General features: G+C 38.4%; 2 protein-coding genes across 6 annotated transcripts; both read left to right on the top strand.

Annotated features, from left to right (window-relative positions):
- The first annotated feature begins 1,085 nt into the window (after positions 1-1,085).
- Positions 1,086-7,090, top strand: LOC133992340 (arf-GAP with dual PH domain-containing protein 2-like). 3 transcript variants are annotated; one of them, XM_062431079.1, is made up of 11 exons: positions 1,086-1,395; positions 1,824-1,954; positions 2,769-2,860; positions 3,088-3,176; positions 3,297-3,409; positions 3,542-3,688; positions 3,901-3,984; positions 4,075-4,137; positions 6,210-6,284; positions 6,495-6,723; positions 6,845-7,090. In XM_062431079.1, the coding sequence occupies exons 1-11, from the start codon at positions 1,308-1,310 to the stop codon at positions 6,871-6,873; spliced, it is 1,140 nt and encodes a 379-aa protein (XP_062287063.1). In that variant the 5' UTR covers positions 1,086-1,307; the 3' UTR covers positions 6,874-7,090. The 3 variants fall into 3 exon arrangements, with proteins under 3 accessions (XP_062287063.1, XP_062287054.1, XP_062287073.1); XM_062431070.1 differs by having other exon boundaries at positions 6,207-6,284; XM_062431089.1 differs by lacking the exons at positions 3,901-3,984; positions 4,075-4,137.
- A 956-nt stretch (positions 7,091-8,046) lies between these two features.
- Positions 8,047-21,513, top strand: rhot1b (ras homolog family member T1). Of its 3 annotated transcripts, XM_062431294.1 has the most exons (20): positions 8,047-8,348; positions 9,314-9,372; positions 9,550-9,631; positions 9,830-9,873; positions 9,969-10,022; positions 10,186-10,238; positions 10,700-10,808; positions 12,799-12,900; positions 13,038-13,136; positions 13,299-13,407; positions 13,516-13,636; positions 13,771-13,855; positions 14,217-14,362; positions 14,585-14,685; positions 15,051-15,181; positions 15,442-15,525; positions 15,953-16,075; positions 16,628-16,830; positions 19,338-19,460; positions 20,214-21,513. In XM_062431294.1, the coding sequence occupies exons 1-20, from the start codon at positions 8,312-8,314 to the stop codon at positions 20,329-20,331; spliced, it is 1,983 nt and encodes a 660-aa protein (XP_062287278.1). In that variant the 5' UTR covers positions 8,047-8,311; the 3' UTR covers positions 20,332-21,513. The 3 variants fall into 3 exon arrangements, with proteins under 3 accessions (XP_062287278.1, XP_062287285.1, XP_062287271.1); XM_062431301.1 differs by lacking the exon at positions 19,338-19,460; XM_062431287.1 differs by lacking the exon at positions 20,214-21,513 and having other exon boundaries at positions 19,338-20,149.
- Positions 21,514-26,522: the final 5,009 nt, after the last annotated feature.

The following is a 26,522-nucleotide window of genomic DNA, read 5'->3' as shown; positions in this document are numbered from 1 at the left end:
TGATGGCAAAGTTCATTTATGTGATTTATTGTTCATCATGTGATGATTTAAATGCTACACTAATTAGTAAAATGTAATTTGTTTCTCGATAAATTATTATAAGAAACCTGAGTGTTTAGGAAGGGAACTTTTCTGGGGCTCATTTATAGAGCATGGTGGTACAGAAAATAAAATGTTTTTGCAAATGTTATGTTTGACAAATGTTTCACCACAACAACTGTGTTCTGGTGTATTGTTAGTCTACGTGAGCTGTGCAATTGTATTTGCATGCAACAAAAACCACCCACCCAACCAACATAGAGTCTCACTGCTCTCAACAACCTGGCTTCAAGCAGTGGAACACAGCTATTTTAAGTGAAAAGGCTCTAATAAACCGACTGCCTAGTGCCAAACACAGATGAAGTAACAAGTAAGGCTTGAACACCTGCTGAATGTGTAGCCGTTTAATAGAAAGGTTGTTTATTTGGGTTTTTTTGCTAACAGGACTTTATTACAGCAGACAAACTTGTCATAGTAGTACAAGCACATGTATAATACTGTTTTGTTTACACACTGTTCATCGGTCCTGTGGTGGCCAAAATACATTTCTGCACATAAAAAGGGAACTTAAACGAGGCAGAAAGCTCAGTTACATTTTGGTTTCTTCCACATCATATTTAAACTACATGATAGGCACTGTCCATTTCAGAGCAATTCTTGTTTCTTGTGTAAAGAAATATTGGCCAAATGAAAACTGTAAATTCCATTATGCACTTGCCACTAGCAAGTATTTTTACAAAAGTATATTACTTGCTCGTCAGAATTCATATAGATTGTTCAATACATTTAGTTAATTTTTTTATTATATATATATATATATATATATACACACACACCTTGCATTACATTTATATGCCAAATATTCTTCAATAAACAAAACTTTATTTCAGATAAATCAGCCCATATTTACAGCTTATGTCTTACTACATGATAATATTTTGTCCACACCAAACTCAGCTTTCTATGAGCTATATACAAGTCAATCATGTTGTAAACCAGTGACGTGCCTTTCACTTCCTTTCTCTGTTATTTCTGGACCACTGCGTTTGTGTGCAGAACAATCAACTTCATGATGCTGTGCTGGTAAGAGGAAATGCTGGGCCACCACGGTGTAACTGGGCAGGGAGAAGAAATGATGTTTTTCACCTGCTATAGAGCAGAGTAAATCTGTACCATACAGTGTGTAGGATCAATATGGAGTCAACACCTAGTAGTTATTATGCTGGCACTCAACTGTCATTCTGACAGAAGCAATATAATCTTCACCCATGGCCAATCAGGAGAGAAATAACAAAATCCTGCTTGATTTGGTGCGACAGCCAGATAACAATGAGTGTGCTGACTGTGGAGCTCCTGGTGAGTAGAAAAATATTCATAACCTCAATCTATTAATTTGAATAACAACATTACAGTTGTTGACTTGTTTTTTTTTCTAACTATGAGTACGAGCTGCAAAATAACATTTTTATAGCCAAGTCACATTTTATGATCAACTCTAATAAGGGGAAGTGGTGGCTGCTGTGTGTGATATGACCTCAATGTTCCTCCTATAACTCCCGACAATGTGTCCTTTCTGTGTGTGTGTGAGTTGAAAAGAGTGAGAAAACATATGTATATATTTTAAGACACACCAGACATCATATACTTTGATTTATTTTGTTGTATTATACTTTTTCCTAGAAAAGAGATGGTTATTTGTGTGCTTGCTGCTCACACAACTACAGTTTGTACTGTATTTAGTTCCTTTCTGACAAAGTAAACATTGTGATTATTTTTGCTTGCAGACCCTGACTGGGCTTCCTATACTCTTGGTGTCTTTGTGTGTCTGAACTGCTCAGGAATGCATCGTAATTTGCCCGCAGTCAGCAAAGTGAAATCCATACGTCTGGATCACTGGGATGATACACTAGTAAAGGTATCGATATGTAGTTTGTATTCATCTTATGTGAGTGACTGATAACATGGAGGGCATTATATTGAAAAGTGTTCCTAATATTTTACCCCAACATGTATGTTAATGCATTGGACAAAATATAAGAAACACCATTCAATATAATGCACACCAGTACCAACCAACCAACCAACCAACCAACCCCCAAGAAGAATGATCACCTTTCTGACAATGTCAATAAAAACTGAGCATGTATAAGCTTTGTAAATGTAGATTTCATGGCAGAGTTGTATTGGATTGCATTAGATTGCACAGGTGTACCTAATGAAGTGGCCATTCACTTGAATGGGAAAGTGGTCTCAGACTTTTGCACCACGTATATATCACTTGCAGTAACAGTCAAAAGTGGACACACTCACTTCAATGAGAAAGTGTGTCCAAACTTTTGACTTGTAGTGTATGTCATTTGCACCTTTGAAGCATTTCACTGCACATGTATGCAAATGTGAGAGTTGAAGCCTTTGAATCTTGAAACCTAATCTTTCCACTATGTTAATGTTCTAAATTTGTTTTGATAGGTAATTGTGAAGAGTATCTCACTATGGATACCTGTTTTGTTTATTGTTTATAATCTCATACGGTCTGTCTCGCAAAGCAGAATATCAAAATTCACTGGATGACTCTGCAAAGTAACTATTTCTATTTTTACTAAGTCTGGTTGTCCTGAAAATTAAGGAATCTTCCCCTTTGACAAAGGGATATACAGAAATGAACTCAAAATGTCTGAATATTAGTTGTTGTCTAGTAACCTTTTAAATCTTGTATCTTGTGGTTTCAGTTCATGCGGGAGACGGGAAATTCTGCAGCTAAAGCTGTTTATGAGAAGTGTGTCCCTGCCTTTTTCTACAGGCCTCAAGAAAAAGACTGTGTGTAAGTGATTTTCACTGCATCCAACATCCATTGACCCTATTGTGTGGAAGTGAAAAGTGTAGACTTGACAAATAGTCTATTTATTTTTAGTGAATGGGAGTGTTGCATATACAGAAAGAGGAACACACAGTTGGTTGGGCACCAAGAGGTTGGGTACCAAGGCGGAGCCACTAATACAGACAGCATGAGACTCATTGATCATAATGGGTATTTTGCTGTACTTTTAGGGTTCTTAAAGATCAATGGATACGTGCAAAGTATGAGAGAAGAGAATTCACAGGAGAAAACAATTACATACAGCAAACGTATACCTCAGGTAATTATTCTAAAAGTATTCTCACACCACAAAATTCTTCCTAGCAGCAACATATTCAGAATTCAGGATTTTCTTGCAGTTTGCAGATGTCTTTTTATTCATTTGATGTATTTAACCTAGACCTCTTTGAGTCAACACTATGGAAGAAAGGCAAAGACAACAGGCAGTTTCTTAAGAGGATCTTTTCACTGTCCAAGAAAGACTTCACCCTCAAATACTTCATTAAAGAGGATGTAAGTAGTTTCTTTGCCATATGACTATTTTTAATGCACATTTTTTTATGAGCATACTTGGGTTATAGTCAAATAGTCATTTTGCATTCAATCTTTTAATATCTTCCCTCAATCTTCTCACTGAAAACCAAGTCCAAGACTCCCAAAGCTGTCATCAGCATGAAGGACCTGAATGCAGTTTTCCAACCAGAGAAAATTGGTAATGCTCACGGCCTGCAGATCTCCTATGTGCAGGACGAACGCACGAGAAATCTGTTTGTTTATCATGAGGATGGAAAAGTGAGCACAACTGCTATTTATATCTATTTATCTAATACTTTATTCAATATCTTTATTTAATCTAATCCAAGTTTATTATACTTCATTAGAATTCAGTTCACCTTATATGTCCCTGCCCAGAATACAGTTTTTACCTAAAAGGTATTAGATGACACACACTGATTTATGCATTTGTCTTCCTGATATACTGCCCTATATCTACCCCTTTATAGGTAATTGTATCCTTGTTCAATGCTCTTCGGGCAACACGGTTGCTATACCTCCGGAAAATAAATCCCGCTCTTCATGAAAATGACGTGAGACAAATTTTCAGAAAATGTAGTGTTCAAATGTTAAAAGTGTAAATTGTGTTTAATTAACAGTGTCCTCCATGTTTCTTTGCACAGTTAATACCTCATATAACAGGAGAGTGCCTTAAGGAGGGGTACATGGAGAAAACTGGCCCAACGGTCTGTTATCAATCTGAACTTATTACCCAAGTTGGTACCACTTCCTTTATAAAGCGTTTATACGCATTAATTAATGTTATATAAACAATTTACTAATGCTGTATAGATAATTTACAAACCATTAATAGGCAGCATTTTAGGTTGCCAGGTTGTGAAAAATCCCTTCTTTCTATACTATCACAACATTTGTGTTATCAAATTCTTTAGGAAGACACCTGCGATGTTCAACCACTTGCAGGGCATCCAGACGAAAATCCATTTATTAACATTTCTTTAACATTATAATCAATCAATCAATCAATCTTTATTTATATAGCGCCAAATCACAACAAAAGTCTTCTCAAGGCACTTTACACATAGAACAGGTCTAAACCGTACTCTTTAAGTTTAATTTAAAGAGACCCAACATTCATAACTGCAGTCTTTATTTTCAATAATGACTTATTAAATATAACTGCAGTCCTGATGACTACGAAAATGTGCAGTGCTAGCCCTTTAATAATAACCTGATGACTTATCAGAGAGTCTGAGACATCTGACCCTTTATTAATGGATCATTTGTGGTAGTCTGCTGTTTATTGAGGGACATACACAGGGGTGGAGCTAGGGGGTGGCTTTGGAGACTGCAGCCCTGAATGTTTTGTCAAAATCCCTGAATCTCTTAAAAATCCGGTTAAAGGGCGCGCAGGTGGTCGAGTGGTTTAGAGCGCATGCCATGTACGCAGCGGACCCCGGTTCGAGTCCCGGCCGGCGGACCTTTCTGCATGTCACACCCCCCCCTCTCTCCCGTAATTTCCTGTCTCTCTACTTTCAAGTAAAGGCGTCTATGCCAGAGAAAATCTTAAAAAAAAAAAAAAAAAATCTGGTTAAAGTCTTTTTCTGAACAGTGACTTAAACCAACTGACTGAATTAGTTTATAACAATTGTGATTAAGAGTGAAACTTTCAAGACATTTCAGTTGAGTCAATATTACAGAGTGAAATGCAGTTAAACATGTAATGATTAATATTAAATATAATATAAATTTAATATTTTGGTTTTCATTTTGATCTAATTCCTGAATGTTATTTATTTATTTATTTTTTTCTATATGTATTGTTTTTGGGAAATTGTTGATAAGGACCAAAACCAATCACTATTACTAATGTTTGCATTAGTCATACAATGCAGTAAAATTAAATTCTGCTCGTGTAAAAAAAAAAGGCTGGCTCTGGGTGCCCTGGGCTTAACCTCGGATCTTGTCAACTCCTAAATCCGCCCTGGACATGACTGCAGTCTCAGGATTTTGTAGCCTGTTCAAAAAACCTCTTTCTGCTTAAAAATGTTGTGGTAATACTAGACTGGCATTTTTAAATATGTTAATCCTACTGTAACACATTTTGCCCTTTTGACTTCTAGCTTCACCCAAAAGAAGATTGAGTGGCAATCACTGATAATATTAAGGCCTACAATTATAAATCCATATGAATCATTAATAAAGAGTTAAATGTTTTACACTTTCTGACAAGTCGTCAGGTCTTGAGTTATTAATAAAGGGTTATTATTGCACATGTTCTAAGCCATCAGGTCTGCAGTTATATTTAATAAGTCATTAATGAAAATAAGTCTTTAGTTATAAATGTTGTTACATGGATCTGAATGTCCTGCAGCCCTTTCTAGGTCAGTTGTTGAACAATACATCATAGTACATTCCTAAAGAATTGGATAAAGCAAATGTTATCCTGGTATATATAGGAGGGATTTTTCACAACATGGTAACCCAAAAATTATTCTAATTAATGTTTTTAAATTATTTATAAAGCATTAATTAACGATTTCTTAACCCTTTATTAGGTCATTAATTAATGGTTATAAACCCATAACTGCCTTATCAGAAAGTGGTGTCCAAATATTAATTTGATTCATTTACATTTTTGACATCTGCCAAAAAAAATGTCATTAATCTTTCTGTCTCTCGCTGTCACTTTTTCTCTCTCTCTGTGTGTGTGTGTGTGTGTGTGTGTGTGTGTGTGTGTGTGTGTGTGTGTGTGTGTGTGTGTGTGTGTGTGTGTGTGTGTGTGTTTTTTCAGCAGAGGGAGCCATTCAAGAAGAGGTGGTTCACACTCTGCTCACTGAACAGAAAACTTCTATATTTTAAGTCCCCACTGGTAATGAACAGAGACTATCACAGTTTCTACAGTCTTTGTGAAAATAAATGAAAAAAGCACTATGAATATATAAATAATTATTATTCAAATAGTAAGCAACAACTCTCATACTGCATTTTGGAAGTGGACAACATTTACATCAAAATATTATGGTTGTAACCAAATTCTCTTATTTACGTGTGTTCCTGAACAGTTTGTTTTCATTGTTAGGATGCTACAGAATTGGGTGCTGTCTTCATTGGCACAGAGAGCCATAGCTACTCTGTTTCAGAGTACAGCGGCCGGAGCACAAGAGGAGGCCGCTGGCACTGTGGCATCACGCTGCAGACTCCAGGGAGACAGTTTGTGTTCATGTGTGAGCAGGAGCAGGAGCAGATTGAGTGGATGGAGGCCTTTAGAAAGGTCATCTCTCAACCAATGACCCCAGAGGACTATGCTAGTAAGATACTGACCTGGCACAGATCAACTGATAACTTATTATAAAATGCAATATATTAAATGATGGTTAATGACATAATGGCTCTATACTCCGTCTTAGTCTGTGTCTTTTTCTTTGTCAGATGAAGCCAACCTGAGAAGGGGGAAATGACTGGAACCTGTTTTGCGAAGGTACAGGATGCAAAAAAAGAGAAAGTATTTTTTGGGACATAACAGATTGAAATCTTTACTTTTAAGAGATGCTCCTTAACTTGTCAGTGGGAATAAAACATGGAGAGAAACTGGCTTGACTGCTCGACGTCATCGACAAATGATCAAATCTGACACATTGCAGAGGTTACACTGTCTGTATGAATTCACATATTGTATTTATTTAGAAGATGACTGAAGTTTTGTAGTGATCTAGTATTTTTTTTTTGTTTAACTAATTTTGTTCATACAGTAAAGATTGGGTTTGTCTTTCTATTCACACACTTTCATTTAAGCTGTCTGTATAGTTCTGGGAAACTGAAAGAACATTATTATACATTATTTTGAATACATTTGCACAGTTTCCCAATTGATTTGTGTATTGCATATATATATATATATATATATTTTTTTTTTTTACCATTTTAAGAGTGTATGCACAGTGTATGCATCATCCATAAGAAAGATAAAGTATAGAGTAGTGATGTATCACAGATGACCAATGTGAAATATATTAGTGGCCTCTATTCAAATGTCTCTACTATCATGTGCAATGGGCAGATTAAGGTTGGAATATTGTCCAGGCAAAGCAGCAAACTGGAGCTCTAGATCCATAGTGGTTTAATTCAGTCCTAGTGATGAATTATTGTACTAGTGAAATGCCTGTTCAGGCTCAAATTAAAACAAAGTGAGTAAAATCACATTTTTTTAAAAGAGGAGTTATAATTGAGAACAATGTTGAAACTGCTGTTTAGTTTTCCTGCCTGTAGATGGAGCATGTTGACAGAACAGGAACTCCTGAGCTGGAGAAAATAATTAGATGTCTCACTCTGCGCCATTCTCTTGGTACCAGAAATGTAATCGAGACCTTAAGTGGAGTCGAGTCTGAAATACAGTGAGATCGCTGTCTATATTTTAAGTCACAGGTTGTTATCATACTGTCAGTATCAGATTACTAATGTTCACGCCTGTCGTACGCCTAAATAAACGACTTTTAAAAACCTTTACGCGATTCTTTTGTCGATATACGATCTGTGCTAGCGCTCACAGTCAGCTGAAGCAGAGGGGCGTGGTGCAAAGCACGCTCGCTAGCGCCCGCTATTCAAGTTCATATAAGTAGGTTAGCTAGGTGAACACAGCAGCGACAGCCCTTTTTGACTGTCTCTTCCTGGCAGGCGGAATATAACAAAACACACTGCTTGTACCTTGGATATCCTCCGGTTTGTACTTACTCTACTGTCCGCTGTGAGCCACCGTAGGCCGGAGCTGAAATGCGAACGTAGCTGTTAGCGAGCGAGCCAGGCCGCGGAGAGCTGGCCCGGCTGTACCCTTCATCCAGACAGGAGCCTAAATGTGTCACACAAACCAGTTTACCGAGTTGGATCTCGACGCTGGAGAAGATGCGCAAGGACGTGAGGATATTACTAGTGGGGGAGCGTAAGTGAAGCGAACAATAACTTACATTGTGCTGTGTGCAGATTCAGCTTCTGGTACTCACTTCACATTGATGCTACCAAACGGGCATGTGATGATGACAACCAGTCACGCTAGTCTTTCATGACAATTTCAGTTCATTAGCCCCCTCATTTCCACATTATTTTGTTATGTATTGTGTTCTCTGCGATGTGTTGTTGGTCTGTAAGTGATTGTTATTGCCCCTATCTTGGCCATGACGTTTCATAAGGAGGTTTTTTTTTTTTTAATCTCAACGGGACTCCTTAGCAGTTTCATTGTATGTAGGCTTGTTGAAAAAAGGTTGTACTGACTTTGAATGCATGTCATTTAGGACTTTTGTCGACCTATAGAAAGACGGGCAAGCTACCAAAACTAAAATGTCTGATTTCTTGAAATCACTGCAGAAATGCGTCAGCACTACAACAGGGTCAAAGAAGTGAATACTTTTTTATTTTTTTGCGCAAAGCTCTGTACAACTCCAGCTGTCGGGGGACATCTGCTAGTCGGGGGTTTCCTCTGGTCTCTGAATTCTTGGAATATTATGGAATATGGGGAAGTGTACTCCAGACACCAGATTTAATCTTCCTGAATCTATTCATGATATATTTGTTTACACTCTTCCATAGAAACATAAGCTGTTGAATATGACCTAAGGTTTCCTGTCATGGTAATAGAAAGTCACAAAGAAAATATTAAAAAGCAGAGCCTGCATGAAAGCTGCGAATTCATAGTCACACATGCACACATTAAAAGTTGCCCTGTGGTGTCTATGTATAATGTATAATGATCATATTGTGAGATCTGTGTCTCAGCCACATGGCCTGAATAGCTTGTTAAGCTCAATAATAGTTTTCACGTTCATTTAATGAGTTATGTATTTTCAGTGTATGCTAAGGACAAAAAACTCCACTTACTCTTCTTGTCTCTGTCTCTCTCTCCCCCCGTAGCCAAGGTGGGAAAGACGTCTCTCATCATGTCCCTGGTCAGCGAGGAGTTCCCAGAAGTGGTACGAATGAATTATTCTTATGTTAGACATGCATTACAGGGGTATTGAAAACCTTGACGATATCGCTCCAACTCCATTAGTGTCTGCCTTTGTAGAGTTTCACACAAGTCTGATTTGATTGTATTATGAAGTAAATCTGTCTGTATAAAAGTGACAAGCAAGTTGTGTCCATCGCAGGTTCCTTACCGAGCTGAGGAGATCACCATACCTGCAGATGTCACACCGGAGAGAGTTCCCACACACATTGTGGACTATTCAGGTAATGCAAGACCAAGACTGTTCCTTCGTTTGACTATGTAGTGAGTGACAAAGCTTTTCATGCCATTTTATCATCACTACATACATTTTTAGTTTACATTGGAAACTCTTGTTTAGATACCTTTTTTCGTCTGGTAAGTTGAGACAGAAGAGCACTTTCCTTATTTTTATTGAAGTGCATTTGTCTTGGCGTTGACAGAGGCTGAGCAGACAGATGAGCAGCTGTTTCAGGAGATTGCCAAGGTCAGTTAGTGCATTAAGTATCTCTATTATACTTGAGAGAGAAGTGCTGAGTGCGGTAAAAGCCTAATAGATGTCTGTGTCTGTCTCTTACCTAGGCAAATGTGATTTGCATTGTGTACTCTGTCAACAACAAGAAGTCCATAGAAAAAGTGAGTTACCTCCGCTGTAAGCATTTCCATAATGTGTTTGTATAGCAGTTAAACAGTAAAGTTTAACATTAAAGACTGTCTGTGTGACTGCATGACACTCAGATTAGGAGTATTATCTCATAGCAGCGTTTGTTTCATTCTACCTTTGCTTTGACTGATGTAGGTGACCAGCCATTGGATCCCCCTCATTACTGAGAACACAGACAAGGACAGCAGGTATGTACTTCCGTGTTCTTTGATCTTGTCACTTCAGTTTTAGTTTGATGAAATATGGGGAAGCAGAGGAGACACAATTCTCATTTTGTGTATGTGCGTGTCACAGCAGGACCAACTCCTTCCTAATGCTAACTCCCAACCCAATGAAAAGTCTGCAAAAGACTGGTCTCTTTTCTACTAGAGTTTGAAGTGCTGACCTACAGTGTAGTCACAGGGAGGAAATGTTCACAATCGCCTCTGTGTAAGGCAGGAGCAGCAGTGGAAATGCAGCACTTCACATGAGCGGATTCAGCCTCCTGTGTTAATGAGTCACAGCTTTTCTGGGAGAAAAATTGCCATTCTGTATTTTGTTTACTGTCTTGGAGCTATCATTGATTCTTCGCATAATACTGTGTGTGTGTGTGTGTGTGTGTGTGTGTGTGTGTGTGTGCGTGTGTGTGTGTGTGTGTGTGTGTGTCCAGGGTTCCTCTGATCCTGGTGGGGAACAAGTCAGACCTGGTAGAGCACAGCAGCATGGAGACCATACTGCCCATTATGAACCAGTACAGTGAGATAGAGACTTGTGTTGAGGTGAGAAACAGCAAAACATTACCATCAAATGGAGGATGATTGGCCTGATAAATACTTCCATATTCAAGTTAAATGCTGTAGTAATGCTATTTATTCTTATAACAGACCGACACAGATGTGTTGCCCAGGAAACAGGAGGTTGAAAGGGACATGAGCTTAAATGGAAATCTAAATTTTGTGATGTCATCATTAAACAGGACCTAAAGAGGGGAAGAAACATGACAGCAGTTTAACAGTAATACTGGGTGGAAACTTTTTAGGAAGCAAGAGAAAGGACCTTGTTTTTTAGATTATCTGTAGTGCTGTTAGGGGTTTTTATCAGTTTGTTGAATTTACTTCATTTTGTTGAAGTAACATAAGTAAATAAAGTAAAATGTTTTTTACATACTGACAAACACAATAAAACTTATTTGATATGACCTGTGAACCTTTTTTCCCTCCCTGGCTTTACAACTATTTCTCCTATAAATATATTTTTATGTTTGTGATTCTCACAATCCAGCCAAAAGGAACACGTGTTTCTCCCTCATGTCAATCTGTCCGTTGTCAGTAATGTGATTTTGAACTATGTAAACTTTCAAGCTGTGTATGTCTGCAGCCTATATACTGAATTATGAGTTGTCAGTTTTATTAATTCCAATGACCTCCTTAATGGGGGCTTGTTTTTTTGTGTGTTTTTTTTTTTTTTTTGCATTTTTACCACTCACAGGGCCTGATTTACTAAAGGTTTGCGTGTGTAAAAACGTGTGCAAACTTGACATCACCCACAAAAAATGTGCAAGCTGATCTACTAACGCGGCGCACTGAGGTTTGCGTCTTTCAACTGTGCAAGATAGTACGCGCTGTCCATTTAGTACGTTTGCCATAATGAATATGTAATATGGGGCGTTTCAACCCCAGTGCGCAAAATACAGGGAGGAGAAAATGCAAATATGTTATTTAGCACACACATTGTGATTTACCAAACCTGAAGGTATTTTTTCTGACACTAACTGCGTCTATAAATAATACCTTTGAAGGGCAGGTATTAACCGGCTGCGCACTGCGCACAGATGACTTCTGTTACTGTAGAGAGGAGGAGACGGAGGCACCATGACAGAATAGCACAGGATGGAGTTTTTCCACCTGTGTTAATAATTTTGCAGTGGAATATTTTTGGTTTTACTAACAGCATTGACTTCGTCACAAATACTCTCCCATATGTCGGTTTTTCTGGTAATATTTGTTTTTGTTATAAGTCAATATATTTGTTAACCTCTTTCCCTAGAACCTGATCACATTTCATTTTGTGCTTGCAGCTTTCTGCTCGTCCAAACTCTCCATAAAGACACGCAAAACCCTCATTTAAATACTGCTGTCTCCACCCTGTTGCACCTGTTGTCATTTATGCAGTTATTCTTAGTAGATCACCCACAAAACGCACACAAACGAGACGCACAATCTATTGCACTGTGCACGCAAGTACCCACTATTTGGGATCTTAGTTAATCAGGCCCACAGTGTTTACGATGCGGCAGCCCCACAGTGTTTGATGTGCTAGGTTTCTGTTTTGTACAGTAGTGTTGAGTATGATAGGTGACAGTAGTGACCACAAACTGTCACTGAAGCAGTGAGTGCTATCTGCTATCAGGTCGTCATCTATGGGTTTTCAGACAGGTAATTAGACCAGCGGTGTCACTCAGACGGATCCTGTGTGTTAATACCCTGTCTGGCGTTTAGTCAGCTCACACCACCAACACTCACACGCACACACATAGAGAGTATATACAGACCAATACACACATAGAAACACACACAGTAGGTAAACAGGGATGGCCTTACTTACCACTAGATTACCAGTGCATGTCAGACTGTATTGATCACAGGGTTGCAAAGGCTTTAAGGCTGGTTTGCTTCAAGGCTATGTACTGTACAGTATGTTTATATAATTGCAATATTGAAAACTTGTGTGCATGTGTATAACTAAACCTTTTTTTCCTGCTGTTCATAGTGTTCAGCGAAGAACCTGAAGAACATCTCAGAGCTGTTCTACTATGCCCAAAAGGCTGTTCTTCATCCAACAGGTCCCCTCTACTGTCCGGAGAAAAAAGATGTAAGAGCGAGGATAAGTGTTTTTACTCAAGTCGTGATTTCATCTGACGTCTCTGTCACATCTTCAGGCATGCAGAGACATTTGGTTATGAAATCATTCTCTCTGAGTGACTTTTGGTCTGCTGCGTTTGTTCTCAGATGAAGCCACTTTGTGTAAAAGCCCTGACTCGAATCTTCAAAGTGTCTGACCTAGACAACGATGGTATCCTCAATGATAATGAGCTCAACTTCTTCCAGGTAAATCAAATGTTGCAGATCAATAAATTCAACAATAATTCAAAAAAGAAATTTTGGAGGTTATTTTTTTCATAATTTTGAGGAGGGGAAACCATTCCCTCTCTTGTGAACAGAGGCCTTATTGCTAGTTATAAAAGTATGTTTCTGTCTGACTTCCCACAGCGGACATGCTTTAACACCCCACTAGAGCATCAGGCGTTGGAGGATGTAAAAAATGTGGTACGGAGGAATTTGAGCGATGGTGTATGTGACAACGGACTCACTCTGAAAGGTAGGAACAACTTGGCTGACCTCCTTTTCATGTTTTTCTAGCACAGAAACCTCTCACAGTACTCCTGACTGTGTTGTTTGATTATTTCTGTGTCTTTTATTTCTGTAGGCTTCCTATTCCTTCACACGCTGTTCATCCAGCGAGGTCGCCATGAAACAACTTGGACAGTCCTCAGGAGGTTTGGATATGATGATGACCTGGAGCTAAATCAGGACTACCTCTTCCCTCCGTAAGTCTCTGATTTAACACCTCTGCCTTTTTTTCTCTTCAGTAATGTTAACTGTGTCAAATGTCTTCATATCTTGATTTTTGCTGTTTTAATATGACTCATTTTTTCACACTGTGGTATTTCACCCCGTTCAGGTTGAAAATTCCTCCAGACTGCACCACAGAGCTCAACCACAATGCCTACCTCTTCCTGCAGAGCGTCTTTGACAAACATGATAAGGTACAACCCTGCAAGCATGACTGCTTCTGTATTTACTTTAGTTTCTGCCCTTTGGCAACGCTTACAGGAAGCGGCTCAGCACCTAATTCTGAATGAAACCAAAGAACTCTCCTCCTGCCAACACTGACCACCCGCTGAGGAGTTGAATTCTTGCCACTGAGGAGGGATTAACAGAAGAATTAGTAGTGACATTAGAATTAAGGTCAAAAAAGAAAAAAAGAAAGTGGTAGCTTGTGCAAACGTGTGGGTGTGTTTCAGTCCATGTTGGTTTTTGTTGAATTGACAGGCAGCTTACCAAGTGGCTTTTTTTCAGTGTTGATTGTCTTCCTGTGTACAGCTAACCAACCTTTGTGTATCTCAGGATCGTGACTGTGCCTTGTCACCAGAGGAGCTGAGGGACCTGTTTGAGGTTTTTCCGTACATGCCCTGGGGCCCAGATGTCAATAACACAGTTTGCACTAATGACCAGGGTTGGATCACTTACCAGGGGTATCTCTCACAGTGGACGTAAGTGGGCATTTAATTTATTTAAAGGCTCCATGTGTGTATAAGATTCCCACAGATCCTTAAAAAATATTATATAACATTTTCAGAAGGTCCGAAACATCTTAAAAAGTCTTATTTGTAATTATGGTAGATCTTACATTTTGAGATGATGCCTAGTTGCCTGAGAAACTCCTCACAGGATTCACACTGTACATATAAACTAAACCATCACTTTTTGTCCAGGTTAACAACTTATCTCGACGTCCAGCGATGCCTGGAGTATTTGGGTTACCTCGGTTACTCAATAATTGCTGAGCAGGAGTCCCAAGCAGCAGGAATTACAGGTAGATTGTACTGTTTTACCTTTTCTATATTCATGATAAGCTTTCAAATCATATAAAAGTTGATTGTAACATCACGTTCATGATTGTAACGAGGACATTTTAATTTGAATTTCTTACCTTAATTCATTTTAATGATAGAGCCCTTAGTATTATTCAGCATCATAAAGTCCTTGTTCTGTTGAATAAATTGCTTTATTGAATAATTTTCACATCAGTAGTTACCTCTGACATAGCGTCAGCAGCTCGAGAGTTGCTGCAGCTGGTCAAACTGAATGTTGTTGCTGTCTGACTGCAGGCGTACGTTGTGTACAGCAGCAGTCTCAACTAATCCTCTGATACCAGTGTGTGTTTTGCCCCCCCTGCAGTGACCAGAGATAAGAAGATTGACTTGCAGAAGAAGCAGACCCAGCGCAGTGTCTTCCGCTGTAATGTCTTTGGAGACGTTGGCAGCGGCAAGAGTGGCTTCCTCCAAGCCTTCCTGGGTACAAACCTCATGGTAAACAGAGATAAACACTAGCATTTTAATGGAGGCTTTGCCACCATAGATATTTTCACCAGTGGTTTTACTCTCTCATAAACCCACCCCACCCTTACAGGCACGGCAAAAACAAACCTATATATTTGAGTGAGTAAAACATACTGTATATGCGAATTATTCCACTGAAATGTTTCTTGTCAGAAATCTCTTATGTTTAGCACATACAGTATAACATCAAAAATACACTTGCCTGATGTATATTTTTCTTCTCTTCTCAGCGCCAAAATATGATAAGAGAGGAACACATATCCTATTACGCCATCAGCACAACCTATGTTTACGGTCAAGAGAAATACCTTCTTGTGAGTATTACAGTTATTGCATAATTAATGGGTATTTTTTTGTATCTAAATAACATTTTTCTAGTGCTTGTATAAAGCCCTGATTAGTATATACAGTATATATGTACTACAATGCACTGTGTACAGATTTCTCTTCCAAACCCTCAAGGCCAGTGTGAGGGTGGCTGTGCTTACCTGGCTGTTTGTGTAAGCTTCTTATCATGTCCACCTAATGCTTTTGTCAAGGAAGCATTTATACTTGCATGACAAAGGCATCGGCATTATAAAGCTTAACTTGCAAAGTGCACTAGTCTGTATTTCTTCCACCATCTTTTTACACATTAACTGATGGCATTAGTAAACTAGGCCTCTACAGCTATCCAAAGCAATATGGAGAACGTTAGCAGAGAATAAGGTTGAGACTCTTCCACATCTCCTCTCTCTTCAGCTTCATGAAGTGTTCCCCGACTTTGACTACCTGTCTGATGCTGATCTGGCCTGTGACATTGTCTGCCTGGTCTATGACATCAGCAATCCTTACTCCTTTGAGTACTGCGCCAAAGTCTTCAAGGTAAAACTATGTGGGCATTTCTCTCGCTGAGTTGAAAGAAATGTGTGTCAACCCTTTGTGACTTCATCTTGACATGTTGACGATAGGGCTGCGCAATATGATGATATATATTGTGTGAAGGCAAAAAAATGTCTGTTTCATATAATGCTCTATCATTTATTTTGTTGTTGTAAATGACACTCTTCACTGCAGTATTTTACATGCTGAGCTTTTTTTGCACTTACAATAACATAATGAGTGTAGTTGTCCTGGTTCACTATCCTCTACTCTGCTGTGTGTGCTGAGCCTCGCCCTCGCTGAACCACAGAGAGTAGAGGACAGTAGTACAACTGTAAATGACAATAATTAAATCTGCACAAATGATGGACAGATGACAGGGGGTGGGGACGTGCATGAACCAGAAACTATTTATTCATTAAATTTGCAGAAAATGTACTATATTATGATGTGTATTATTACTTGGATATGAAATTACCTATGTGAGGATACATGTCTTATCGCACAGTCCTACTCAACCATGATCCTTCATTACGTACTCTTTTATCCCCTCAGCAATATTTCATGGACAGCAAGATTCCATGTATGATGATAGCAGCTAAGTCGGACCTGCCAGAGGTCAAACAGCTGTACGGCTGCAGTCCTCTGGAGTTCTGTAGGAGGCACAAGATGCCACCTCCACAGTCGTTCACCTGTAACACTGCAGATGCACCCAGCAGAGACATCTACACCAAGCTTACCACAATGGCCATGTACCCGTACGTATACACTACACATGATCTAGACTTGTTAAAATTTGCCAAAGCATTTTTGTTCCATTTTCCCCAAATGGTAGCAGGTGTAACTGTAGTTTTACAGTTTTGAAATACATTTTACTAATACAGACTTAAGTCTCATATATTATTTGACCAAATTACAGCAGCATTCAACTGATAGAACGTGTGGAAAATATGCACATACAATTTAGTACCCATATTTGGGATCTTAGTAAATCAGGCCCTAAGTCTTATCTGTTTGTGTCAACTTTTGACACAACTTTCTGGTTTAAAATGTACAGGGATATTCAAAATCATAATCTACCAGCTAATGGATAACTAGTATGTTAAGATATGACACTTTTACAGACTATTACCCACCAGAGCCAGTTTTTATTTTTGCTCCTGATGTCAGTTTGGTGACTGCAATTTTATTTATGCAATCTTCGACCTTCTTTCAAAAGACCAAATTTCAAATGTCCAGTTTTCAACATGTGTGCATGTCTATCTGTGCCAAATGTCACATGCCAACTTGTCTCTCTCAGCTTGTTTGTTTCTCTTGGCTTAATTTCTTCTTCTTAATAGCTTTCATGGACATGACTGTGGTTGCTGATGTTTAATAGACAATTTTGTATTTTGATCTTACATTTTGTTTAGTACTTCTTGTGCACTGAAAAGGATTTGCTGGTGTGATGAGATTTTGTTTTGTTTCATCCCCATTTCACTATCGCTGAAAACACAGCATGGTTTTTATAGTTCTATGGTTCGATGGTCAGGAAGGATTAACTTAAACTTAAAAACACAAACCGTGATCAGAATTCTACAGAATGGTCATAGAGAGATGAAAAAAATATATCAAGGCCACGTTTTACTGCATCAGGCACTTGAAATGCTGTTGCATCCACACAAGACACAGTTCATTCCCACAGTTAGTTTTTCGGCACAAGACACAGCTGACAAATAGCTCTTTTTTTTATCAGTGTCATTGAATGAGTTGTGTACATCTTTATGCACGGTGGATTAAGACATACCGTAGCTGCTTGTTGATAGCCTGCCTATGTGTTCAACATTGGCTTTATTATGGTGAATAGATTGATGCCAAGTTAAGGTTGATTTCATAGACTTAATTGTCAGTCTACAGTGTTAGTGCACTGTACTCTCACTGCATCCACACCTAAGAATATGCAGGTGTGTGCAGAGCATGCCTCACATAATCAGGCTTGTAATTTTTAAAATATGCACTGTGACGTAACCCCATGAAACCAGTTAGCTGTTAATAAGCCTCTGCTATAGCGAAAACATTGATTGGTATCCTGATCTAGTAAACTAAGTATTATTTATCATTTGAGATGCAATGATAGTGATTGAATTGTTGATACAGCAATAGCATTTCTAGCACTCTGTGTAGTAAAAAATGGCCTCAATTATATTTATATTTGTATATTTTCTCTCTATGACCACTCTGGGGCTCCGTAGAATCCAAAAATATCTGTGATTTCTGTGACATAGCTCCCTACCTCAGATAAACTCACTCCCTGTTGGGATGTTTCTTCTCCTTGCAAGTGTCGGTTTCTGTTATCATGTACTGCCGTCTACATGCATTAACACAGTTCACTGACCTCTGGGCATGTTGCTTTCAGTCTGATGCCACAGTATTTTGCACTGTGGGTTGAGCAGGGATGCTGATCTCTCCCAGAGGGTCACGCTCCTGCAATCATATTGCAGTTCACTGTCAACACACGGCACCACTGTGCACATCAAACAGTTACGTAATTAAATGAAAGCAGATTTTAATCCACAGCCTAGTCAGCGACAGACACATTTTTTATGCTCCACCATTCTTTGGTAGTTTTTCATTTTTGTAAGAATGTTGCATACCCCATTGGATTTATTGTTCAAAGAACTAGTATAAGAGACTATTTAACTATTAGAGTCAGAAAGGATCACGTTCAAGTTTAATAATCTCCTTGAATAACTCTGAAGTCTGAGACTATAGATGTACTGATATCAGTCTGATACCGACTGAAATAGCTTGATTGGCTATTGGTGACATTGGGATGATCTGGTATCGGATACAATTATTTTTATAAATAAAAATTCAGAAAACTTATATCTATGTATTTGCGTTTTGTTTTACAGAGTTAGGAAAGCAAAGTTTAAGTAGAGCCTGGGTGCATCCCTGTTCAAGACAAGATCTGATTGAGTCAATTTGAAAATGCTTTTATTAGAAAACGTGTATTCTGAATACTTTTTCTTAAGAATAGTTTAGTTTGAATGACCTTCTAGAGATTAGTGTAGTGATTCATCTTCCTAAATATATTTTCATCATCTTTCATGGATCTCAGCTTTCAGGTAATGAGCCACAGATGAGGCTCTAATGATGGTAGTGGCATGTTTTAACTCAAACCGTCTTTTCTTTCCCCTGTGTGTTTTGTGTGTGCTGTGTTTGGCTCTGTGTGTACGTATATGAACTGTGTGATGGTGTTTGTCCTCCCCGTATCTCTTCTCAGCCATGCCAGGCTGCGCTGCATGTGCACTTGTAACCGGTGCACCTTCTGCTTGTGTCAGAACTTCCTCAACTCTGAGCTGCTGCAGACGGTCAGGGCCAAACTCTACACTGTGGTACTCAGAAGGTCCTCTTTACCTCTTACATTCCTTTCTTCTTCTTCTCATTCATTTTTCTTCCTTTTATTCTGCCATTCTTTGCAAAGTTTTCTTCATTTTGTGCCATCAGTTTCTCAGAAATTAGATTAAAAGTGACATTCATCAGCAAAACCTTTACTTACTTCTAAGTCCCTCTTGTTTTCTACATAATTTCCTGCCATTTCACTCCTTTCCCCTTATTTCATGCTGTCAGAGTCCTTTGAGCAAATTTTTTTCCTCTGAGAAACCATTCTGATATCTTCATTTCCTATCAGCTTTCTTTGATATTCCTCCCAGGCTTCATTTATTAGTATTGGAAGCACTTTGAAAGCATTTGGATTCCAGTCCCATTGTCATTCATTTGATGTGGTATTCCCTGCTGCTGATTTCTTTGCTTGTGCTGCCGTTCCTCAGCTGTCTCATCCAACAGAGATGTCATAACTCATGTCGGTTCTTGTTGTGTCATGTCATAACTATAACCCTGCTAGCTTCTCATCTGTATGAGATCTCCATATTTTGAGGCTTCGTCCCCTGCTCTGTCATCAATTCGTCCATATTTTTCTTCATGTCTGTTTTTCCTGTTTACATCAACCCTCTTTGTAATATGTTTTGCTAACATCTGAGACTGTCTTCATTCATATTTGTTCAGAGATATCAATTCAAGAGATAGTGTTTTTAGTTCTTCACAAACTTCACAGGCATTAATCTTATATTCCTTTTGGCCGTGCTTCTCTTTTTCACAGACACATGAGCCAAGCAGACCTAAAGAGCTCGACCTTCTGGCTGAAAGCGAGTGTCGGGGCCACAGTGTTTGTGGTGCTGGGCTTCGCCATGTACAGAGTACTGCTCAAACCACGGTGATTCTGCGGCACCTGGGTCCAACCCCCCTTTACACAGGGTACATATAGAACTATTTTGACCAGTCCCACCATAAGACTTCCCACCTTGTATTTAGTAAATTTATGGAAAAATCTGTGATGGGTTTATTGTTGGAAAGGTCCCAATAAGTTGAAAACAAAATGTGTGCAAGCTTACCTTAACTTTTATTTTATTTTTTTGCATTTTCTTTCCATTTTACATTTCTCTTCTTGGGGATAAAAGAGAAGAAAAAAAAATTTAATTTTGTACCAAAATTGCTAATTTGCTTAATCTGTTTGTTTGCAAGTATTTGCAAAGTAAAAATAATATATTTATATTTATATTGAAAAATAGAGGCTGCTGATGAGCCGTAGTGAGCTACATCCGAGAGTCGCATAAATAGCTATTTTTTTGGTTGCTCGCTGATTTAAATAATGAACAACTCGGTGTCACTTGTACAAGGGATTGTGATGTGAGGGATGCAATAGAATCCATGATTTTATTAGAGTGAACAATATGTAAATACTGTATATAACATAGTGGATGTACATTTGTTTGTCATTAGTCCAAAAAGGGTCATTTTTGATTCACATTCAGACACTAAATGCAAATGAACTAGTTCAACAAACAGGTCATAAACTACACTGAGAATTTCACAAACATAAGCATTGATTCTCAACACTGACAGATTATTGGTTTGCCTGTCATGGCCAAACGTTTGGATGCACACTTTTTCTTTTGATGTTTGTACATCTGAGCAGGTCGGTGTTTGATGAACGGATGTGAGTATGTGGAACGAAGCTGCTCTCTCTCATGTCTTCCCACGTTGGTCACTTTACTTTTCGTGTGTGTTTGTGTGCTTAAATAGTGAAAATATACACTGTGTACTGCATGCTTCATAATTTCTCACCACATTCCAGTGTGTTAAGAATTGCCGTATAAAAATGACCATGCCAACTTCTCCACATTGCTTGCAAGTTCTCAAGGATCCATGGATTCAGAAAAGTCTCATGGTCTTTTTGTCGGACCCCCCTGTTGATCCCTGGTTAGCTCTCCTGGTTGCAGAAGATGCAATCAGTCCGTTATCAGTTTTCATGCAATTGTACCTGCCTGCCATGGTCTTCAGTTTGATGTATTGACTCATCCCTGCCTTTCCAAAAGTTTACAATAAATAAATGTCTGTTACATCTGGTGTGATGGAATTGACTCCTTTCATTTTACCAAAAATTTAATTGTCTTAGTCATGCTTGCTTTTCAGTGAAACATTTTTTAATACAGCCCATTGATAGTGTAACTTTTTTGTTTGTATCGCATACACATCAGGTAATGAAACTAGTATAATTCTCCTTCCTCAAACATGTCCAGTTGTTACTCTTGAACCCAGCAGTCTTCTTTTTTTTTTCTTCCACTGTACCAAGCATTTTATCACTATGTAATTCATACAACAAAACTGCACCATTAGTTGCAGGCTGAATTAGAAAGTGTTACTGAAATGTTTTTATTTTATGTATTTCTGAATTGCACATGGTCTGTGTTTTAATAAGGTTGTCTTTCAGTCTACAGAGCACTGCAGCAGAGGGAAATGTGTTAAGGAACATGATGAAAACACAATTTTAAAGACACACTTGTCAATTAGTTATTACAATCACAGCTTCTATATCACCAAATCAACTGTCCTCGACTGTTCTGAACGGAAAACTGTCCAGACTAGATGAGAAGTTGCATCCAGTGATTGTTTGGAACACACATTTAATATGTATCAGGGTAAGATCTGTTTAAACACAAGAGGGCAGTGTTGTTTCAAAAAAGAAGTGTAAAAACTAAGTTACCAGTTTCATTGGCTCCAATGTAATGTATGTTTTACAATTCAGTGTGAAAATAACTCAAGTCTGTTCATGTGTTTAGAAAAGTAAAGCAGCTTCCACAACAAGCCAGTCTATGAGGGGAGGATGGACCAGCATGGCATGTTTAAGTGGTCAGTGATATTGTACAAGGTGAGCCTTGAGAAAATGTGTAAGGAGTCACTTTAAGAAATATCAAATTGATGATTAACATATCAGATTTCAGATATGATTGCACTGTGTTCCAGTATGATAACAAAATATAATCAAGGCATCATCTCCATTTAGGAACAAGGAGCCCTTCCTTCTGTCATGGTAATTTAACAGCATCTTGCGTTATGACTGTCAGCCACACAGATGGTTTCTCTCGAAATATCGAATACTTTTCAGTTTAATTTTCTCAGTTTGACTTTTTGATACAGAACATACAGAGTTTACAAGCTCGTGAATAAACTAGTCATTTATTTACTGGCATATTAGTCTGAAGCAGCTATCGCTTGGACCCGCTGCGCAGTTTTGAATCACTTATTCATGAGGGATGTGACAGAGGATTATGTCTGGTTTACTCAGAGTCCTGACCTTGAATTTTAATCTCTTCCAAAATGTTACATTTAGACTACTCACTAACCAACAAACTTTCTGAATAACAGAATGTAAAAATGTGTTCAATGAAGCAGTAGGCTATATTAAAAAGGCCCAAAAACTATTCTGGGTTATTAAATCCACAAGATCTGAAGCTGAGTTGTCTGGTGCAGCTGCTTTGTCAGGACATTTAAAGCACCACTGATTTTCTCCCTAATGAGTATCTGTAACTATGTGAGGTAGTCAGACACTGTGCTGCATGAGAACGCCTATTTATCCATGAAAATGAAGCTAGTGCTAGTGCATACCGGTAAAGTGTGAACACAACAGGCTTTCTTTAGAATTACCAAGAAAACACTTAGTGCCTGCTTTGAGAGAGACTCCTGTGAAAATAAGGTAATACTGCCCAGCTGTTAATTTATACATGAGCCAAGTTCTCCCACATAGCAGGTGTTTTGGTTATCGCTCTCATTCTTTCACCCTCTTGTTCACACTCTCTTCCCTCATCTCCCTCCATCATCTCTCTGCCTGTCACGTTACAGCTCCTCAGCTAATTTTAGCACATGACTTGTGAGCACGTCAAAGCTTATTTTGTCCAATTAGCTGATTTTAATGGAAATTCCCACTGATGCCTTTAGCTAACAAGACAATAATTCCCTTCACTCGCTGGTAATATGAAAGATGGTTTGATAATTTTTTTCATTGGGGGGATCTCAAAAGAAATTTGCAGCTATTGTCTGTTGTAAAACCTCCAGGATGTGTTAAGTTCTCTCTGTACACAGTTTTTAGTGTAATTTTCTTTGAATTAAGGATTTTACTTCCAGGCAGTAGGCAATTTAAGGGTTGATGCCATCCTGCTTGTAAGCAAAATGACCAAAATGTATCTCCCCCGTTAACCTGCCATAGCCTCTCTCCATCCCCTAGTAGCAGGGAGAGTGTGGGACAGAAAGGTTATGAATATGTTAGGCCAGTCTGCCTGACTCACTGATCCTTTATCTGACTGAGATTTATTTTTAAGTACGAATCTGACAATGTCTCTGAAATATCAGTAGCCTATCTGAGCTGTGTATTGATAAATCTGTTGTGCTGAAGTTGCAGATGGATTTGTAATTACACCTTTTTCTCTCAGTCCCCGGTTTCTGTCAGTTTCGTCTTGGATATACAGTATATAGCATTCTCTAAACCATATACTATAAATACTCAATTCCATACTATATTGTAGTTCATATACTTTAGAAAGTAGTGTCTCCTTTGTGATCAAAGTAGCAACGTGTGAAGAGACATCATAGAGATACACTGCTTCCGGTATAACTGAATACAGAACTGAATCAATTCATAATAGAAGCAGACTATTTAAAATGCAGACTGACTGGTTTTGCAATATAATTCAGAATTTTAAATATGCACTGATAAAATAGAAACTACTTATACTGTAACACTTTAAATTATTAGATCTATGATTGAGATGTTTTTACAAGCAAAACTTCCATTCTCAAATGTCTTCAAAGGCCACCATCCCCTTTGTTAAAATTTCACAAATCGACCACTGCTTCCAGGAACAGCAGAAACACGTTGTGTTAATTGTGAAGCTTAAAAACTTTTTAAAGTTTAATGTTTATGCCCATAAGATGTGCATTGCATCTGTTATGCAAATCCTGGCAGCTTTATGCCCCGAAGTCCTTACATTCTATTAATCACCCCTGTACTGGCTTTTTTGTGCATAGGCTTTACTTTGAAATTCATTGTTTAAGCTTTAATGATTATCATTATGTGGGAGGTAAAATTAGTTATTTTGTGCAGCTGTTATAATTTTTTAGTCATCTGCATTCTGATCCGACCCTTTTGGCCATGGTTTGCTGACTCTGTGAGTGGCGACGCACAATGGCTCCTGGGTGTTTCCAAACAACATGGCAACAGGTAACAGACAACAGGCTTCAAATTGAACTCTATGTCACTGTGTAGGAGTCAGGAAAAGACCTCCAGGGTTTGTAATATCAACTGGCCATATTGTTTCCATGGCAATGCAATCACAGAGCTGGGGGAGTTTCACTAGAGGGATACTGATCAACCTACACACTACAGACCACACCACAATTGCATCATTTCTCCTTAAAGATGGCTTCCACCCAACTATTAAGTGTGTTTGATGTCTCACTAGTTAATAGGTGGGTGTTTGTCTGTAATGGGACCCCATCATTTTAGTGACTCTTGCAGCAGACCTGGAGGGAACAGGTTATATACCCATAAAACAACCTGGAATTTACAAGCTTGGACACTCCCTTCTTTCTAAGTCTATAAAGGAGGATACTTTGAAATTTAGGAATTTATGTATGCTGTTTCATTGGGACACTTGGTATTTATAACATGAGATGAAATACGGTTAAATGTGAATGAACCCCAATAGGATACTGGGCCATTGCAACAGAAAATATTATCAGGATACCACGAATAAAATTTAGCAGTAAAAACATGCTGAATAAATAGAGATGACTCAAACTGTAAAATCTCATATGTCAATAATGTGTGGAAATACAGTAACACAATCAATAAATGCATTTAAGAAGAAGAAGAAGTAATTAGTTAAATTAATTATATATAAGAATAACTGTCTTCTAGCAAGAAGTGAATTTGACATTTTGGATGTTAATCACATTTGCACTTCACTTGGTGAATACTGATCAATAATTGGAAAATATGTGCAGACTGGAAGAGGGTGTAGTGATCGATTGGCACAGCTCTTCACCAACAGACCTCTTACTGTGTGCTACCTGTGTCTACGTTAACAACGTGCTAGTTTTAATTCACTCCCGAGTAACCAGAACCACTAATGATCCAGTGATTTACAAAACATTTACAGAGACTATTTACAGTGTTTTGATAAGCAATCACTTACAATCACTTGTTTCCATCTTCATTTAAAAAATGTACATATTCTTCATTTTGGTTCACTTCAGAAAAATTCAGCAGCTTTTCCATTTACACTGTAAACCATCTGTCACTCTTCATACCCTGAACCGTATGTGTAGATTGATAGATAGATGATGGATGATACAGAAAAAATTGAGTTTGATATGGGAGCCAACAAAAATGCACAACTCTGAAGCCAAGAGAAGAGGAAGTCCACACAGTAATTATGAAGACCATCCCACTAAGGGCTAAATCTCTGGCATTAATTATCACAGAAACTGGTTTGGAAGGTCTATAAGGCTCGTTTTAGCCCCCATAAACAGAACTAAACTGTGGATGGAAGGCACAGATCAGGCTTTTCAAGTTTAACTTGCACAAGAGACTGCTTACATTTCTTTAGGTAATGAAGGAGAAATAAAGCATCTGCATCTTTGAAAATGACAGAATGATAGATAGACCATTTTCAGATTCGGCTTCAAAAGAGTCAAAGCTCTGAGATTAAGAACATCATCTTCTGAAACCATTTTGTGGCTTTTTGCAATTATGCTCTGTTATGTCCAACTAAACCACACTTTCAAAGATCTGCATTTCTATTTTTCTCCCTTTGGACTTGGACGGTACAGTGCTGAGGTCAGAAACATAAGCCACAAAATGAGGTCACAGGGGAGGGAAGGGGCTGTTAAGCAGCAGCAGTAGAAAGCTTCACCTTCACTTCAGATAAAAACAATGTCTCTGGGTCATGCAACATCCATGTCATCCATGCTCAGCATTTGCCTCTGCAAAAAACGCATAACACGGAATGAGCAAACTACATACTTGCAGTGCATTTTGAAGATAATTTTATAACAACAATTTTAATAATAA

Source organism: Scomber scombrus, chromosome 2, assembly GCF_963691925.1.
Source record: "Scomber scombrus chromosome 2, fScoSco1.1, whole genome shotgun sequence".
Lineage (NCBI taxonomy): Eukaryota > Metazoa > Chordata > Actinopteri > Scombriformes > Scombridae > Scomber > Scomber scombrus.
The sequence above is the reverse complement of the archived record's forward strand: the minus strand, read 5'-3'. Positions and strand labels throughout refer to the sequence as shown.

Coding starts and splice junctions, on each gene's coding strand:
- LOC133992340 (XM_062431070.1), top strand. CDS start 1,308: ATGGCCAATCAGGAGAGAAATAACAAAATCCTGCTTGATTTGGTGCGA. Junction 3,689..3,900: donor TTTATCATGAGGATGGAAAA/GTGAGCACAACT, acceptor ACCCCTTTATAG/GTAATTGTATCCTTGTTCAA. Junction 6,285..6,494: donor TATATTTTAAGTCCCCACTG/GTAATGAACAGA, acceptor TTTCATTGTTAG/GATGCTACAGAATTGGGTGC.
- rhot1b (XM_062431287.1), top strand. CDS start 8,312: ATGCGCAAGGACGTGAGGATATTACTAGTGGGGGAGC. Junction 10,239..10,699: donor AACACAGACAAGGACAGCAG/GTATGTACTTCC, acceptor GTGTGTGTCCAG/GGTTCCTCTGATCCTGGTGG. Junction 13,637..13,770: donor CAGGACTACCTCTTCCCTCC/GTAAGTCTCTGA, acceptor CACCCCGTTCAG/GTTGAAAATTCCTCCAGACT.